Here is an 18,832-nt window from a genome sequence, read left to right as displayed (position 1 = left end):
TGGATAGCTTTTTTGGGGTGGGGGGGCACTTGCCAGTGGTGGGCAGGACGAGAGGTAAAATAGGATGGTCAGCTAAAGCAAATTTTACCTTTGCTGAGTAGTCTCGTTTCTAAACACGCACACACTGCATCTCCAAGGCATTATGAGATGATAAGAAGACATTCCAGATAGGCAAATATACTGGTAAAGGTAAAGAGACCCCTGACCGTTAGGTCCAGTCACGGACAACTCTGGGGTTGCAGTGCTCATCTCACTTTACTGGCTGAGAGAACCAGTGTACAGCTTTCAGGTCATGTGGCCAGCATGACCAAGCCACTTCTGGCGAACCAGAGCAGCACACGGAAACGCCATTTACCTTCTCGCCGGAGCGGTACCTATTTATCTACTTGCACTTCATGCTTTCCAACTGCTAGGTTGGCAGGAGCTGGGACTGAGCAACGGGAGCTCACCCCGCGGGGATTCCACCTTCTGAGCTGCAAGCCCTAGGCTCTGTGGTTTAACCCACAGCGCCACCCACAAATATATTGGAGGATGCAAAATAAGGCTAGTCAGAGGCTGTGGTCCAGGGTTCGGCAAGGTTTCTCAGAATCTCAATTTCGACGGACCAGCTGTAGTTGCCCATTGGTGAAAACAATCATACACCACATATGACCTGAATCTCTCTCTCTCCCCCTCTTTATTGTAACCCACAGTAATTATGGCTTGAAAACAGGTGCAGGGGGGTTACGATGTCCTGCTTCAAGCTAAGCCCTTTCTCGTAGAACCGGGAATCCGGAAAGAAAAAAACATTGCCCCCCCTTTTTTAAAAAATACCGGCAGTTTTTTGTTTTTTTAAAAAAGAGAAGTGGGGTCTCTGGTGAGTAGGGAAGCCTTGGACGGGAGTGAAATTAACCAGGCAGAAACTGACAGGCTAACTAACGAGGCGGATCGCTGGGCTTCCCCCTTCCCTGCGGTGGGGGGTCGGGTGTCCTAACACCCACGGACTCTGTCTGCCGCCTCCCACGGGCTCACAGTAAGGAGGAAAACCCATTAGGCAGCCCCACCTCAAACTGTGTGACGCGGAGTTGCCATGACCACTCTTTTACGCTACAACGGCTGAGCCAGGGGGAGAGGCGCGGGGCGCATTTCAGCACCGCCGTGGCCGCGGACAGCAGCCTCGGCGCAGAGTCTCCGCTTTTCTTTCCCCCCTCCCTCCCCTCCCGTTCCCTCATTTCGGGCTTCCCTCCCCCCCTTGGCTCCGAGGGGGACTGGCGGGAGGCGGAGCCCTTGTGGACTTATCTCTCCCCCCTGGCGCCCTCACAAGCTCCAACTGATCCATCCCCGAAGGGAAACGGAGGGAGGACAAGGGCTGTGAGGGGTGCGCCTTGCCATTCTCTCGCCTGCAGGCTTGAGGGACGCTGAGGGGGAGAGGGGGACCAGGAACTACCGCTTCCACGAGGCCAACTCGGTAAGTGCTTGACCGAGGCAAGGAAAAGGTCTACACAAAGGGGTTCCTTTTAAGAGGTAGCTCAGGGGCATATATATTTCTGGAGTCGCCTCTGGCGCTCCAGGTTGTTCGTTGTGATCGTTCGTTGTTGTCACCAGCATAAATGTGCGTGGCATTCAGAATAACACTAGAGCGTAAGGAACCTAGAAACTATACCCTCACATAGGGTTTGTCTTTTGGACGCGGTTCTGCATATAGTTCTATAGAGACGGAGGACAGCGCGTCCGTGCATTCGGTTGTTTTGGGGGCTTGGATGAACTTCCTTGAGGTTTAGCAGCCCAGCAATTGTTTGACTGAGCATATATCACTTTTGCCGACTGCTGTAAGACCTTTGGCCGCAGCCCACCAAAGTGTTGGGAGATGCTCAAGTTCCAGTCGCATTGTTTTCTAGCTGAGTTCCATTGGTTTTCCGTTGGTTGCAAGGAAGCGTGGGTTGGAAGTGTCTAACTTCTGTTGCTTTGTCCTCATCCCCCGAAAATGGAAAACTGAGGGATGCGGTCTTTGAACATGAGAATTCCATCCGTAGCATATAACATGGAAAAGGGAAGAGGGAAGGAGTTGAAGACGTAGGTTGTGCAATTCTTTACTATGTGTAAAGAATCCCTGGGTTCTGTGTAGTGTCTGAGATCCCCGGTATCTTTCGGACTTTCTAGAGCGTCCTTAGAAATTATCCGGGGTTGACTTTTTGGATTAAAGAATAGAGGCTGGTATATGCTAACTGGATGTTCTATGAAGTCTGCTTTTTAAAAAATGTTCTTACTGAAGTTTTTCTTGGGTAACGAAAGTACATACAGCGTCTTTGCTTTCAGTTGATAGAGTCCTTTCTGTGGATCGTTTACATTCAATGTTATAGACAGTATGAGATTGGGGGAGAAGAGAGGTTGGGGAGATAGAACGGGGAAGAGAGAAGGGGGGGTAGTAAACTTTCGTTATTTTACATAGTCTATGTGCAAGGTTTTTGTGTCAGCGTCGTGTGGGTCGGTTCCCCCCCCCCCATTTAAAGTCTGCTTTTGAGTAAAAATGTTCGTAACTATAGAAGGTCTCCAGACTGCAGGACTTCCTAAATACTATTATAGATCCTTTGCAAGATGTGCATGTGGGCTAAAGAATCCTTGAGTCGTGTATAAGTGCTATAAAAGACCATCTGAGCTACAGAGGTGTGCACATGTTGAAGGACTAGGCATGCTGTATAATCTTTAAGTGGTATATATAAGCATTCTTTCTCCCTCTTGCTCTCGTGCTTTGGATACTATAGGAGTTTTACATTTTCTGTGGGAACTCTCAGTGCTATAGAGGATCTGCCCTTTGCATATTGATTCCATGAATTATGTCCTGAAGTTTTCTACAAGGTTTTGGTAAAGCTATATTGTGTAGGTAAATGTCATTCTCTTAAAGAGTTATACAAAATCCATGGACATGCGTTTGCATAAAAGGTTTCTGTCCATGTACAGCCCCTGAGCTTTATATAAGACCCCAAATTAGGGTTGTCATGTGTCCTCTTTTTCCAGGACCTGTCCTCTTTTTCAGGGGTAAAATTTGAGACAAATTGCATTTATTTGCTTTGAATACCTGTCATAGCATCCTCTTTTTTGATCTTCAAAATATGGCAACCCTACCAAACTAACAACCATTATATTCTCCAGTCTTTCTAGATGCTGTACACTTCTTGAGCCTCATATATAGTCCCTTGACAAATATATGTTCCCTTTTGCTAAATGGCTTCTAAAGCACTATACGTTCTAAAAGTCCACCGACTACCTTTAGTTTAAAAGAAATCTGCATATTTGTAAGTATATAAAATGGTGATTGCTATGACATTATTCATCCCTGGGACTAGCTAGGAACCTGTTGAGTTTTGGATTATGAGACTTCTCAAGATACATTTGGATTCATCAATGGACTGTAGACTCATTTTATTGAACCTGCAAAACCCCTTTATATATGCAAAGTCAGATCATTAGTCCATCTAGTCCATGGTCATTTACTATTAGAGTGTCAGTATGGTGTAGTGGTTAGACTGTTGGATAAAGCCCTGGGAAATGGAGGTACAAATTCCCATTCAGCCATGAAGCTCACTGGGTGATGTTGAGCCTGTCACTGCCTCTCAGCCTAAACCAACTCACAGGATTCTTATGTGGATGAAATGAGGAGGGGGGAACCAGGTACACCACCTTTAGTTTCTTGGACGAAAAGATAGGATGTAAATGCAATCAATCAATCAATATTCTCGGCAGAAGTTCTTCAATGTCTCTCAGGAAGATGAGTTTCCCAGCCCCTCTACTTGAAACTCTGCCACTGAAATTGAGACTAGTACCTTGCACATACTAAGCATGTGCATTTAGCACTGGTGCTTTTGGCCAAGTTAGGGTTTTAGAACCCCAAAATCTGCTAAGATCCCTGGGTCTCTTTAGAAAAGTATTTCCAAGCTTTGAATAGTTTTGGATGCTAGAAAGATTTGACCAACCCCTTTTCTGCCCTAGAATTTCACTTGTGTTACGTGATACTAGGAAGGCCACTGAATTCTTATATCACAGGGGCGTGTGTGCATGGGTGCATGCAAGTGTGTAAGCAGTGAAAAACGGGCATTTGCTTCTAGAGTAGACAGAATTATTCAACCTTAGGTCTTCAGATGCTGTTGGACTTCAACTCCCATCACCCCTGACCATCGATTAAGCTTGCTGGGGATGATAGGAGCTTTAGACCCCTGGGAATCCAAGGTTCAAGAGCACTTTCTATAACATCCATTGCCACTATTGTCCTTTAAAGCCTTACATTTATTTTCTCTGTAGTGGATGTCTGTGGGGGTGTGAAATAAGTGGTTTTATGAGCAGAAGTTAAGGCAGTACATTTGCCTTTCACTTGTTCAACTTGCACTGTAAACTCAGATTTCTAGCACTAATTCTTCAATAACTTCCTATCCACAGGGTCAACTTTCTCCTGCCACCTTCTCTCCCATTTTTCTTATTTTAGCCATCCCAATGTGCTTCATTCAGTCCTTTCAAGTTTGTCATGCCAATTCTCCCCATGGTGCTTTGATGACAATAAATTTTCATAAATGAATCATTGGTCAAAATGATTTGGTTCTCTGAGAAGCTGTTAGAAGCTGGAGAGAGATGTTGGAATAATTTCCCCTTACAGCCACAGGTGGGTTGAGGCTGTATAAACATTTGGCACTGAGGGGCAAACAAGCTAGAGTTTCCGCCTCTAAAATTATTCCATGTTCTTTATTGTTCCCTTCTTTTTATATGACTTGAATTGTCTTTATCTTGTCTCTGTGCCCCCAAAGCCTAAGATGAATCAGCAAGCTGAAAAGAGCAGTCACTTTGATGAATTCATCTGCACTTCTGTTTCTTAACTGTTTATTATTTTACCATAGCAGGAGCTATGGTTCAAAACAGCAACATTGACTCTAAACAGTAGTATTTATTTTTGTTGCGTTTCCCAGCCACTTATAAAGCAAACACAGTTTAAACTGAACTCAGATGCAGAATTTGCTCTGAAGCTTCAGAAGGGGGCTCTGCTTTATAACTTGTGTCATAATGCAAAAGCAAGAAAGTACTTCTGAACACACAAACAGTGAGTGAATTGCCACATCCTAGCCAATGCAGACTGCAATTGCTTTTCCACCTGAAGCAACGGTATTAAAATGAAGCCCACTAATTTTCACCTCCATCTGACTCCACACTAGACCTGGGTAGAGAAATTCAGACCCAGGCCTCTCTGTCTGACCCTTGATATATTTCTAGGTCCTATCTGCTATCCACCCTCTCACCCAACCTCCTAACCTTGACTGAGTGTTTTCGTCTGGCTAGAATACGTCCTAAAACTCTGATAACGACTTCTGCTTGCCCTGACAGAGACTAGTCTATTGTACAAAGCAAAGACAGACATTCATCCCACTGACCACTTTTGCCTTTCACCCTGCCAGTCACTGCAAGTGGACCCCAGAAGGTTGCCTTAGAAGGAATTGCGGTTCTTTAGTTGAAAAAGATTCCCCACTCTTGTTTTAGACTCTGAAATTCATGGTCTTGAACTTGAAGGTGGGCTATAAGTGAAAGTGGTGGGATCTGCAACAAAATGTTGTAATATGCCTGTGTTCCTGTTAGGGCTTCAGAGGTCCAGCAGCCATGCCTTTCCCCCCAAATACTGCCCACTCTACCAGCCAGCATCCCATGACTATGATCACTGAGCTTTACTTCCTCCCCTTTGTCCCTGCTTCTGTACACTTTGGAATTCACTGGAGTCTGCTGGTACCTCTCTGTTGTCTGTGGATGGTGCCTTTTTGACTACATAAAAATATCCATATTCATTGAATGAGCTGGCTATTCATACATAGCAGGGGTAGGAAACCAAGTGTGGCTGGCTGGTGGGCTGGATCTTGACCTCCCTCAAACCCTACAGGCCATTCTGGCAGGGAGATAAGGCCACCCACCTGTCAATCTGCTGAAATCACCAAGACATGAAGAGAATTTTTTTTTTTTTAGCCTGTGCAGAAAGCTTAGCCTCTGTGAAAGCTATTTTTAAAAATTTGAAGGGCTGTGCATAGGCCCCCAGCCCACCCTGTGGCCCAAAAATCTGCAGCCCCTAGATTTACCCTGTTCCTGCCCCAGGGGATACCCACCACAGATTCATACCTGAAGCAATGCAGAACTTTTAAGGGAGTCCACTAAAGCAGTTTGTTTCCCAGATAGGGATGTTAAATAAAAGACAAGACCAGGGAGTATAAAGTAAGGCACCCAGTAGTTCCCTAGTTTATTCTACTGCAGTAAGTCAGCACCCATAGAACAAGTTTGAATGGAACTGTCCCAAACAAGGAGACTTCATACATTGGCACAATATACATTTTCTATCACAGGGTTAAGTAAAGTTGCCATAAAGATGTTGAGCTATTTTAAAGGAAATTCGGAGGGGGGGGGGAGAGAGAGCCCACTTACAACACATGGGTTGACACATGTCCAGATTTAAGCGATTCTCACCTGGACACTGTTTCCGGTGGCAAAATCTCAGCTATTTCTGGGAAATTCTGGACTTATGGCTCTGTGAGAGACTCATCAAGGATCCTCCTCTTTGTACAGGCACTTGGTTTTCTGGAACATATATATTGGGGTGATTCTGCTTTGTGAAACAAATTTAACAGGTGTTGGGGGTGTCTTTTGATACCTTCTACCTAAGAACGTGCAAATCCTGCCAGAGGAATTCTGCTTTGTAGTTTGATTTCTGAATCTTAAGCCAGCTCCTTCTGCAGAAAGCCCTGATTCCGTTGATTTCACAGCCTTCGCTCAACATGATCAGCTTCTTCTTGCTGACAGTTAATGACCCTGGATAGATTGACACAAGAAAGTTTTACACCTGTTTGTACTGCTTTGTGTTTTCTGGTCTTATTACAGCCACATAAAGTTCGTTATGCAAGCAATGTTGCCATCAGGGTAGGACTTCAGAGCAGAATGAACAGGGCAGCCCTTAAACACAGCAGGACCAGCTTTCTACATTTTCAAGTAACTGAAATAGAGCATATTGCCACCTAAAGGATACATCTCAATACAATTAAGTCTACAGTCCAAAGTCACCTAACTGCACCACTATCTGCTGGTGTTGCTTCAAAGTCTGTTTCAGTTGCATTAGGAAAGAGGATAACTGCTAGAACCAAAAAATCACAATGCTGCTACTTTTTCCTATGGCCAGAATGGATTGAAATGTCACTGCTGACGTTATTACCATGCTGCTGAAAGACGAGGAGAGAATGATGGATGGGGCCAAAGTGAGGAGCTTTGCTTCATATGCATTGCAAGCCTTTTCCACCTGTAGCATAAATAAGATTTGCTGAATGCCATTGCCAGTTGCTTCTGTATGAAGGTGTGGCTCAGCTTTCTTAATGACCATGCTAAATCACTACAAAGCTTAAATATGAAACTCCCATCTGCTAAGCAACAGTTAGGACTTATTCACAAGACCACGTCAGTAACAATGTGGCTGTTAATAATTACCACATGCATACATCCCCTTCAAGTGTCCCGATTTTCCCAGGACATCCCCAGAATTACAGAAGCCATCCCAGCTTCTGATTTGATCCTGGAATGTCCCATTTTGCTCCTCTAGTGTTGCCGCCAGGGAGGAGGATGAGCCGGCGCTAGCAGTTGACGCTGGCACTTGCAGTGCTGCTGCTCGCTCACGCAGGTCAGCTGGTTCATGTGAGAGCATGGCACCAAAAGACACGTGCTCTGATTTTCATTAGAGGAATGTTGGAAGGTGTGCCTGGAGGTTACAACAGAGGAAGGCATGACCATTAGGATGGTATGATACGGCTTTAGATGTATAGTGCAGATGGGGCCAAGCTTAAGTCATTTCCCCACCATAACATTTAACACACATTTCAAGCGCATGGCTTCCTTCAAAGAACCCTGGGGGCTGTAGCTTACCCCCAAACACTTGTGTTTGACAAATCACTGATCTCACCTGTGTCTTTGAAGGGCAATATTATGAATGCAAGTCTAGAAACTTGTCCATAACAGCAGGTTGACTACTCGGGTTTCAAAAAGCCATGTTACTGTTTGTTCTTATCCCACAGCATTTCATTGGGAGGTTCACGCTTTCATCGGTGACAAAATGTGCATTTCATATTTTTGCCAAAGGATCCAGTGATTCATCACATTGACTCTTCGGCTGTGTATACTTGGCAAAAATCCAGCTATCGTAAGTTTGAATCTGTTTATTTCTCAGTGGAGACTCTGCTAAGAAAGTTAAGCTCTTGCAATAGGAGGTAGAAAATATATACGGAAGCCCAATTGTAAGTTAGATAATAGTGTGCAAGCTTTCTGGGTTACATCAGGGAGAAATGTTCAGGTATATTATTTCTACCCCAAGCTAATCCCACCTTCTTTCTGTCTTTTGGGGCAGAGGACACATCTATCTGAACAAAGCTCATCAACCAACAGGCGTCTCAGTAGGAGCTTGATAAATTTGATTCCCCCCCCCCCAGCTAGCAAAACTGGAGGGGTGTGTGTATGTCAGGCTGGAAATACTACCTCTTACTTTTCTGAGCATGATCTTTACAAAGTAAAAGGCCACCACAGATTTGGAGTGGGGAGAGCTGGAAATGGTGGGTGTTTGTGGGTGTGTGCATATGCATGTGTACATGTGTGTGAGAGGGAGGCATGTGTGGCGGGTGTATGTGGCCTGAAAGTATAGTGTGTGTATGCATACAGTGGTTACTCCCACTGCTAGAATATGGCCCTCAGAGAGGTGGGTGCCTAGCAATGTGCTCCCTGGGCTTAGAAACAATAGCCAATCCTGTTCTACACAATGCACTCCAGCACAATAGGACTTTGTATTATATGAATGTCATTATTGGGTACTAGGAAGATGGGTTGGGGAGAACATGGCCTCTGCTGTGGAGATCATTGAATGCAAAAAAAAAAAGGTCTATTTTTATTTATTTAAAAAGAGCAGTTACCTAGTCCTCGAGAGCCCTTTTCTGATTATTGAAATATGGGAATACTCAACATAGAATCATAGAATTGAAGAGTTGGAGGGTACTCAATGTATCACCTAGTACAACACCCCCACCCCACTCTTCTGAAAAACCTCTAAGGAAGGAGAGTCCACCACCTTCTGAAGAGGTCTGTTCCACTGTTGAACAGCTCTTACCACCAGAAAGTTCTTCCTCACATTTACCTGGAATCGCCTTTCTTGTATCTTGAATCCATTGGTTTGGGTCCTACCCTCTGGAGCATCAGAATGCAGACTAATAACATAAATAAAAACACATGGAACAGGAGTGAGGACACACCTTTTGTCTCTACTCCTGATCTCTACACATTGACCATTCCATTGTGCATAGAGCCTGAGGAAGTGGTAGGTGCAATTTGATGCTCTATAAGGTTCCCCATCATGGGGTGAACAGCTGCACTTATTTAATCTGCACATGTGTAGACTCCATTCAGAAATAAGCAATATGTGGAAGTCAGGACAGGAGTCAGAACAGCAAGGGCAATTCTACTCTCCCTCCATGTCTACTATGTATTTTGGAAAGTTGTTTGCATTTGGACACCTCTTAAAATATGATAGCTAAATTTTTCATGGTGGTTCCTGAGCTAAAGGAGTAAATTTATATTTGGATAGAACTGGATGCTATTTTAAATCAAGATGGTGGGCTGAGCCTATCAAAGCATCAGTGATTTAAACCACTGATTTTGAAACTGAAGTGTGCTTTTTATGTTGTTGTTCCTTATACTTCCCAAACAACAACAGATATGAGACTGTTAGGAATAAATATTCCCAGATTTCAACTGTGTGGAAAAGGGTTCAGAATCAGATGGGAGGGGCCTCAGAAGCAGTAAGGACAGATTCTGTCCAGTGCTTAGCTATGTTTTTATGAGCAGTCATGCTTTGTAGATATTGATGTTTTAGTTTGGTCGGGTCTGGCCATCACCATGTAACTTGATGGCTTGGTGCTATTTGCTTCACATTTCTTCTGAAGTGGGTGGGAAGTGCTAGTTTACCCAGAAGTAAGTACTGCTGAGTTCAATGCAACTCTTAAATAAGGCTGCTTAATATACTAAACAAGGCTTAATATTAATGTTCCCCATTAGTATTGCTCAAAACCAGTTTGGGTGGAAGATGCTGTAATATTTAAGGCAACTTAAATGCATTTTTAAAGGCTACAAAAATACAGTTAAATAAAAAAATGCACTGACTGGAGAAGTTATCTCATACCAGATCCATCCCACCAAATACTGTCTATCCTGACTAGCAGTGGCAATGCAAGTTCACCAAGGACAGAGGTCTTTTCCATCACTTGCTGCATCATCAACTACCAAATCTACTAACCTGGAGAGGACTGGGAACTCCTGCAGGTAAAATATGTGCTCTATCTAACACACAGGTATGGCCCTAGTTACAATTAGAATAGTATATAAAAATCCAGAAGACAAGAGAGTTAAATAGCATCAAAATATTTGCCAATGTAAACCAGCTTTAACCTGGTACCTAAACAATGCTAATGGTGGCGCCTGGTGAATGTGTTTTGGGAGCAGCATTCCATAATCAAGGAATTGCAAGAGAGGGCCTTGCTCCTGGTAAATGTCCATGTATTCTAGCCACAGCTCAGGGGTACAGAATATATTTCAGCCAGAGGGCCATAGTCCCTTCTGGGCAACCTTCTGAGGGCCACATGCCAGTGGTGGGTGGGGAAAAGCAATTAATTTACATTTCCCCCCTTATATGGTAGGCTAGCTTCTATACTTACTATCACACAAGCCTCTCTATCTGCCACCAAGGAGCATTATCAGGGTTCAGGGACACATTCAAGCCAGGCATCAAACACTCAAGGAGGGCAGGGCGCTTGAAGGGTGTAGCCTGTGGAGAGGACCAGACAGAGAGCCCCAGAAGGCTGCATTTGGCCCTTGGGGCCCAAGATTCTCCACCCCTGCCATAGATGAAGCTATAACCAGGACTTGGATTTTTAACCACAGCTACCTAGTGGCCTTCTGTTCAGGCTAACAACCTGGCTACTGCTTGTTTCAGATGGTAGAAAATCAATATTGCATATTTCCCCAAGACCATTGGCTTCCAAGCAGCTGACTCTTTTTCTCTCTTCTTCCTGCCCCCCATCAGGTAGGTTAGGGGCATATGGTTTTTGGTTACCATGAGTCTTGTAAGAGATATAGGCATGGAAAGCTTGCAGCAGCAGTCCATGTACTACCATGAGATAAGAGAGTAAACAAACAACCGCAGTACGTATGTTGAAATTAGCTTAATGGAGCATGTCTTCAAAGCCCATGATTAAAAGAGATTGGCTCATGTGACGTGGTGAGGGCCAAGGGTCTTTTTGTTCACATGCCCCACTTCTACAAGGTAAACTGCCAGGGAGCATTTGAGGCACCACATTGAGAGTGATGCAGGTAGAATCGATGGATGGTACCCCTGTGGCATTGTCAATACTTAAATTTGTTAGGTCCATTATAGGATCATGTGTCCTGGCACAAATTAGATACAGTAAACTCTGGTCCATGGGCAAATGTGGCCCTGCATCATGCAAAAAGTAGATTTGAATTCACCTCTCAACAGCTGATGGGTGGTGAGTTGAAATGTGCTAGATCAGCTGTGCATCTGAATTCCCCAGGCAGAACTTGATTGTGCAACTGTATCCCTGCAGAAAGCAGTACTGCTCAGTACTTTGCATGGGATTGGCAAAGCCCTTGCACTGTCATTTCCAAGTGCTTGAAAACTGCTGCACAAGGTACGATACTTTGGCAGGCGGGAAGGGCAACGCACCTGCCAGTCACTGCCCACTATCAAAGCTGGCCTGTTGAGGTAGGATTGGAGATTCCCTGGCAAATCCTCAAATGTGTTTAATCATTTAGGAGCATTTGTATGCTACTTCAAGGCAGCTCACAATGCCCACTCTTCAGAAGCATCTCTTGATGTGATGCTTGAAGCTGCCTAGAATGACTCATATGAATCATAATGAGCCCAAATCTTTCTTGCAATCATAGACACAATTGCCTAAGAGTATTTGAGCACATCATGATTCATATGGTGCATTCCAGGTATCTCCAGTCACTACATCAAGAGGCATTTAACATATTCCAGAGGACTCTTCCAAATAGCAAAGTGGGTGATTTTCTTAAATTTGTATTTATTTTATTTTTAATTGTTCAGATATATTGGGGATATTTTAGCTGGAGGATTCTGGAATTGTAATATTTTTAAATGACTAGGAAAGCTAGGGACAATGTGATCCTAAATGTTCTTAAAAGGTAAAGGGACCCCTGACCACTAGTTCCAGTCGTGACCGACTCTGGGGTTGCGGCGCTCATCTCGCTTTATTGGCCAAGAGAGCTGGCGTACAGCTTCCAGGTCATGTGGCCAGCATGACTAAGCCGCTTCTGGCGAACCAGAGCAGCGCACAGAACACCGTTTACCTTCCTGCCAGAGTGGTACCTATTTATCTACTTGCACTTTGACATGCTTTTGAACTGCCAGGTTGGCAGGAGCAGGGACCGAGCAACAGGAGCTCACCCCGTTGTGGGGATTCGAACCATCGACCTTCTGACTGGCAAGTCCTAGGCTCTGTGGTTTAACCCACAGCTTACTCAGCAGTAAATCTTATTGAGCATAGGAACTTTATTTCTCAAATCCACTTCAGAGTGCAAGCTAATTTTTGTCTCTTGCATTGAACCTAGTGGAGGCTGGTTCATATAGACTGAATGAGGGATTACCCCACTATCTCCAAAACACCCTCAGCCTACTGCATCTGCCTGCCTTCTTGCCCACTGGCTATCAGCCTATAGTCTCAGTGCTGCTGTTATAGAACATGGTAGAGAGGAGAATAGGCTATGTCATTGGCTCTGGCTCCTCCTACTGTTGAGCCCCCCTGCCTTGAGGCCTACCACCAGCCCCAATGGCCATTAGTCACCACTGATTAGACTGGATGTTTCAAATTCACCTGAGCATCTCTACATCTCTCCAAATTTAGGTTACGCCCACAACATTTAGAATTATAAATATTGGTTGGTAAAGAAAGTGTCAGTGTGGGTTTCAGTAGGCAGGGAGACAGAATACCCTTAATTTCTGTTGGCACAAAACCAATGTTTGCTAGAGCAAGCCAGCTACTTTGCCAGGTGCTTCTGCACTGTCTAACTTGCAAGGCAACATGAAGATTGCATCTCTGTAGGCCTAACACTTCATGCCATGCACCCATTATATTGGGTTTCCATGGCAGCAAAACACCTTTTCCAGGTGTCTCTCTCTATATGTCATCTCCACTCTTCCTCATCTCTGTTTTCTTGCTAGAGACGAGCCATTCTAAGGCACAACTTGATTTCAGAAACAAAATCTTGAACTAGGTGCCTAAATTATTTAATTTAGAAGAAGAATATAAAGATGAACATGTGGGGCAGGGAGAAATATTTTTTCATGTGCAAGAAAACCTATTTGATACAGTTAGGGATATGTCCTAGGGGAGAAAAGGACAGCCAAATAGAGTCAGTTGATGCCTTCTGAGCTCTTCTGATCTTCCACCCATGGAGATGCTCTGCGTTCCTTATACAGTGGTATTTTGGGTTACATACGCTTCAGGTTACAGACTCCGCTAGCCCAGAAATATTGCTTCAGGTTAAGAACTTTGCTTCAGGATGAGAACAGAAATCGTGTTCCAGCAGCACGGTGGCAGCAGGAGGCCCCATTAGCTAAAGTGGTGCTTCGGGTTAAGAACAGTTTCAGGTTAAGTACGGACCTCCGGAACGAATTAAGTACTTAACCCGAGGTACCACTGTAGTAGCAAGCACCTTTGAATCCACTTCGCTCCACCTCCAAATAGTAATTGCTGATTCACACCACCCTGAAACAAGGCTACTATGCAAGCTGCAAGGTATCTGAGCTTGGGTGTGCTATGAAATAACTGTAGGTTGTGCCCAATGCTAGTCCTACTCAGGATAGACACAATGAAATCAATGTTCATGGCTAACTTCGGTTCGTTAATTTCAGCAGTTCTATTGAAAATGAGAAGTTCAGTGGGTCTACCCTGAGCAGAACTTAGTTGGTTATAACCCAATATCAATATTGTATCTTTGTACGAGTTTGTCTCTTTCCTCCCACCATGCAGTGTATTGCTTCACTGCTCCACTACAAAGACATCTGAGTCAGACACAGTTTTGCAAGGCTTTAGATTGTATTGAGATGCCTCACCATAATATCCTATTCCAAAAACACCACAATAAAATAATTTTAAATTACTTGATAAATATGTGCAGTGAGGGAAGATGGCTACCGCTTATTGGATGCTGGTCTTTTGGGGCAAATAGGATACTGCTATATCAACCTTAGTATGTCCGCTGCCTACCCCCATCTGCCTGCCTTCTTTCTTACAACAACTGAGGTGATCATCCCTTCTTGTCAGCTTGCTCCTTCTGCAGCTCAGTGTTGCCCTTTGTAAAACTAAGCAGGGAAGAGGATGAGAACAAAACTAGAATTAGTGGGCTCCACCTGCCATTGGCTCTGGCTCTTGTCCATCTCTTGTTGGTCTCCCTTTCTTATGCCCTACCAGTCCCAACAGGAATCAAACACCACTGCCCTTACTCTGTGGTCGATCACATGCTTTGCATGCAGAGAGACCCGTGTTGGGTCCCAGACAGTTCCAGTTAATCCGATCAGCAGGTAGTGTCAGGAAATACTTCTGCCTAAGCCATTAGAGAGTTGCTGCCCTTCAGAGTTGACACTACTGGACTGGATGGTCAAATGGTCTCACATAGTATTAGGCAACTTCCTACTCACCTAAAACTCCATTTTAGGTATCTACTGGTATGTACAAGATACTAGAAAAAGCCAAATTGTCATTACTGTTCATTGTCATCTCCCTCTCCACCCTGCTTCCCATTCCTCAATCAATAATCAGGTGTTCACAAAATATAAAGAAAGGCAAATTTATTTTCCACTTTGAATAAGAGTGCTCTAAGCAACATTTATTTCTTATTCTTTGAGGGGAAACCGGGCCAATCTTTTTTTAAGAAATGAAATAAAAATATAGTGCAGACAATTTATTGGACAAGAGCACAAAGATTACAGATCCACAATATCAAGATGATTCTTTGAATGTAAATACCGGCAATCAATGTTATAGACATTACAGAACATTTGTTATTATTTTTAAATCTACTTGCATATTTACCATATTTGGTTGTGTACTTAATTACTGTAATTTCCTCTAATTGCACAGTACTGTAATTTCCCTTAATTACATTCATAGTGTGCATACTTAAAATCACAACACTGGGGCACTTAATTTTACAACAACCCATAATAAACCTCCAGGAAAACAATGCCTTCCCAATGTTGTGTTGGAAGCATTAGAAACCTGACATTCTTTTGGATTTCCCCCCTTGATACAAACACTTTTTGATGGCTGAGATGATAGATAGATAGATAGATAGATAGATAGATAGATAGATAGATAGATGATAGATAGATAGATAGATAGATAGATAGATAGATAGATAGATGATAGATAGATAGGTCTACCTACCTACCTACCTATCTACTGTAGCAAAAAATAATAATACAAGCTCCTAATACTAGCCATGATGGTTATGATGTATCTCCACTGTTGGTATGCCTGTCTATGTCCATTGCTGGGAATCACAGGTGGGCAGAGTGCTGCTGCATTAAGATCTTGCTTTTGAGCTTCCCATAGGTTTGATTGGCCACTGTGAGGATGGGTTGATGTACTAGGTGAACCATTGGTCTGATCCAGGAGGGCTCTTGTTATGTTTCCCCCCACACAACCATTGTATTTATGAGTGAAGAGTAGGATTTTGTCCACTGTTGGTACCTCTGTGAACTGCACGTTCAGTGATAGCTTTAACAAGGACAGCCTTAACACACACATAGTGAGCAGTAATTTTGGGGTCAAGGTTTATGGCCATAAGGCATGATTCTATCACCCCTCTTCCAATGTAACTACTGAATACATGAATGGAGGAACCCCTCTCTAGCCAATTAGATTGGGTGGGTAGGACTTCCTTCCAAACCCGAGGTGGGGCAATCAATCAATCAATCAATCAATCAATCCCTGTGCTATTTGTCATGTCATTGAAGTGCTTGATCTGTCAGTGCTTTTTAAGATGTCCCTGACTTTTTCCTTTGTGTTTCCCTCTTAGTTTACCAGCTGATTTCATGATGACTGAGGATTTAGATCCAAGATTCAGTTTTCTCACTTGGGAACAGATTAAAATACTGGATCAAGTGCTAAGTGAGGTGATCCCCATTCATGGCAGAGGGAATTTCCCGACATTGGAGGTGAAGCCAAAATACATCATTTGTGCCGTCAAGGAGCAGCTGATCAAAAATCAGATCGCTGTCCAAGACATACGCCTGAATGGCTCCACAGCAAGCCACATCCTTTTAAAACAAAATGGTCCCAGCTACAAGGACCTGGATATCATTTTTTCTGCTGAGCTTCGAAATGAGCATCAGTTTCAGGTTGTGAAGGAGTCTGTCCTTAATTGCATCTTAGACTTCTTACCAAAAGGTGTCAACAAAGAAAAGATCACAGCAAAGACAATGAAGGATGCCTATGTGCAGAAGATGGTGAAAGTGTCTACAGATTATGATCGCTGGAGTCTTATCTCCTTGACAAACAACAGTGGGAAGAATGTTGAGCTTAAATTTGTCAACTCTCTCCGACGGCAGTTTGAGTTCAGTGTTGATTCCTTTCAGATAATCCTCAATCCTGTGTTAGATGTCTATAGCAATGCAGATGGTGAGCTGTCAGAAGATTCTAATTTGTCCATCATTGCTGAAAGCATGTATGGAGACTTCGATGAGGCCATGGAGCACCTGAAGTACAAACTGATTGCCACAAAAAAACCCGAAGAGATCCGTGGTGGAGGCCTTTTGAAATATAGCAACCTTCTGGTTCGGGATTTTAAGCCAGTAAATGAGGCAGAAATTAAATCACTGGAACGTTACATGTGTTCTAGATTCTTCATTGATTTCCCTGATGTAACAGAGCAGCAGCGGAAGATTGAGTCATACTTGCGCAATCACTTCATTGGGGAAGGGAAGAGCAAGTACGACTACCTGATGACTCTGCGTGGGGTTGTGGACGAGAGCACAGTCTGCCTTATGGGACACGAGCGAAGGCAGACACTGAACATGATTACCATCTTGGCTCTCAAAGTGCTTGGAGAGCAGAATATCATTCCCAATGCAGCCAATGTAACATGCTACTATCAACCTGCTCCCTACATCAGCGACAGGAACTTCAACAATTACTATATTGCTCCTAGACAGCCACCCATTATCTACCAGCCCTATTCCTTTCACATTCCCATGCAAAGTGGCATGGTGTAGCCAACCACAAAACCTCATTGCCTTACATCATTGACCAACCTTTCCCTAGCCCCCCATTCCCCTGAGGGCTCTTCAAAATAAAGCCCATGTTAAAGCAAATTTTCCTATCACTTTTGATTTTCAGGACATCTTTTTTGGGGGTGAGTCTGTGCATGTTGCCAAACATTGGCCTGCTACTGAAATATTGTCCTACATATTGAATGAACTGTGTGCTGGAGTTCATGTGAGATTCTCAGCAAGTTTCCTAAAACAGTTTATGTGCACCCTCATGTTTCTCTATTTTGCAGCAATTTGGCCAGACCACCAACGTTGCCAACCAAGCAATAGTGTCTTACAAATGGCACAAGCACTGAGACTAATGTTGTGTGCCTGGACCGAAATGCAAAAGTTTGTGAGTTTGGCTACAGCATCAAGTCTACACTCCTGACTTTTGTTCTTTTGTTACAGTGCTGTGTTGCTACTAAAAGACTAAGAGGCAAAACCCGCACAAGGCATAGGGATGGAGACTGGAATATATTATCCACTTTTGTGACAGTGTGATGCTTCTGGAGAAAGCTGGCAGTGTCCAGTCTAAACAAGCAGAGATAGGAGATAGGCATGAAAACAAGACCTTGGGCAACTCCAGCGGAACACTGATGACATAAAGCATTCTCCATTTAACGGAGCCAATTGAAGTCTTATGTAGGCTGAACAGACCTGAGTTATAATAGACTCCATTGTCATGGAGGTGCAGGCTTGGTGTTTAAGGCTTGGTGTTTAAGTTTTTGGCTCCAGTACAACTGGAGAGATAGCAATACTGCAGGATGACAGAGCTGTTTCTTCTGGCTAGAAGATCACTAAATATGGCATGAGTGATTCTGTCCTCCATTCTCAATAGATTCATCTGTTGTACCTGTATATGCATTCTGGAGTGCAAAATTGAGCTTTTGTCCCTCAGCTGCAAGAAACGAAGAGAGTGAAGACTCTATGCCTCATTTCATAGTGAAAGTGTATAGAGCACGAGCCCACTGAAGTGGGGGAATATAATACCAGTGCAACTGAACTGGAAATCTTATCCAAGTGCCTCACTGAAGTGAATGGTGAATGGTTCATGAGTGGATCCAATTTTAATGCCAGGTTGCTGTGCTACCTAATGTGATAAGTATCTAATCAATTTCAGAATTTCTGTAGGAAACTGTGGAAAGCCAAACAATTCAGTATGGCAAATTCTGATAGAGAACTTCACAAGTTTTGTAAAAGCTACTCACTTGTTTCAGTAATTGACACTCTGATCCTTGAGATATGGATGATCACAGAGCTTCTTGTGTGAGCCTGGGCATCCTACGTGTTTTCTACAGTCCTGTGTTACCGAAGCAACATGACATGGAACTGTGGAACAGATGCCATCACAATGCTCCCATAACTTTAAAAATGGGCCTCAATCCTATTTTCCCCCAAATGTAGTGTCTTTTTTAAAGTCTGGACATACCTAGTGCTCAGCTGACTTGCTGAACTGTT

The 18,832-nt window shown here is 43.7% G+C and overlaps 1 protein-coding gene across 4 annotated transcripts; it reads left to right on the top strand.

The window, feature by feature from the left end:
- Positions 1-1,116: 1,116 nt before the first annotated feature.
- TENT5D (terminal nucleotidyltransferase 5D) lies at positions 1,117-17,434 on the top strand. 4 transcript variants are annotated; one of them, XM_082208063.1, is made up of 5 exons: positions 1,117-1,447; positions 8,052-8,176; positions 10,202-10,338; positions 11,009-11,098; positions 16,141-17,434. In XM_082208063.1, the coding sequence occupies exon 5, from the start codon at positions 16,157-16,159 to the stop codon at positions 17,333-17,335; it is 1,179 nt and encodes a 392-aa protein (XP_082064189.1). In that variant the 5' UTR covers positions 1,117-1,447; positions 8,052-8,176; positions 10,202-10,338; positions 11,009-11,098; positions 16,141-16,156; the 3' UTR covers positions 17,336-17,434. The 4 variants fall into 4 exon arrangements, with proteins under 4 accessions (XP_082064189.1, XP_082064187.1, XP_082064186.1 ...); XM_082208061.1 differs by lacking the exon at positions 11,009-11,098 and adding an exon at positions 4,108-4,251 and having other exon boundaries at positions 1,118-1,447; XM_082208060.1 differs by lacking the exon at positions 11,009-11,098 and having other exon boundaries at positions 1,118-1,447.
- Positions 17,435-18,832: the final 1,398 nt, after the last annotated feature.

Source organism: Podarcis vaucheri, assembly GCF_965113315.1.
Source record: "Podarcis vaucheri genome assembly, chromosome: Z".
Taxonomy (NCBI): Eukaryota; Metazoa; Chordata; class Lepidosauria; order Squamata; family Lacertidae; genus Podarcis; species Podarcis vaucheri.
The sequence above is the reverse complement of the archived record's forward strand: the minus strand, read 5'-3'. Positions and strand labels throughout refer to the sequence as shown.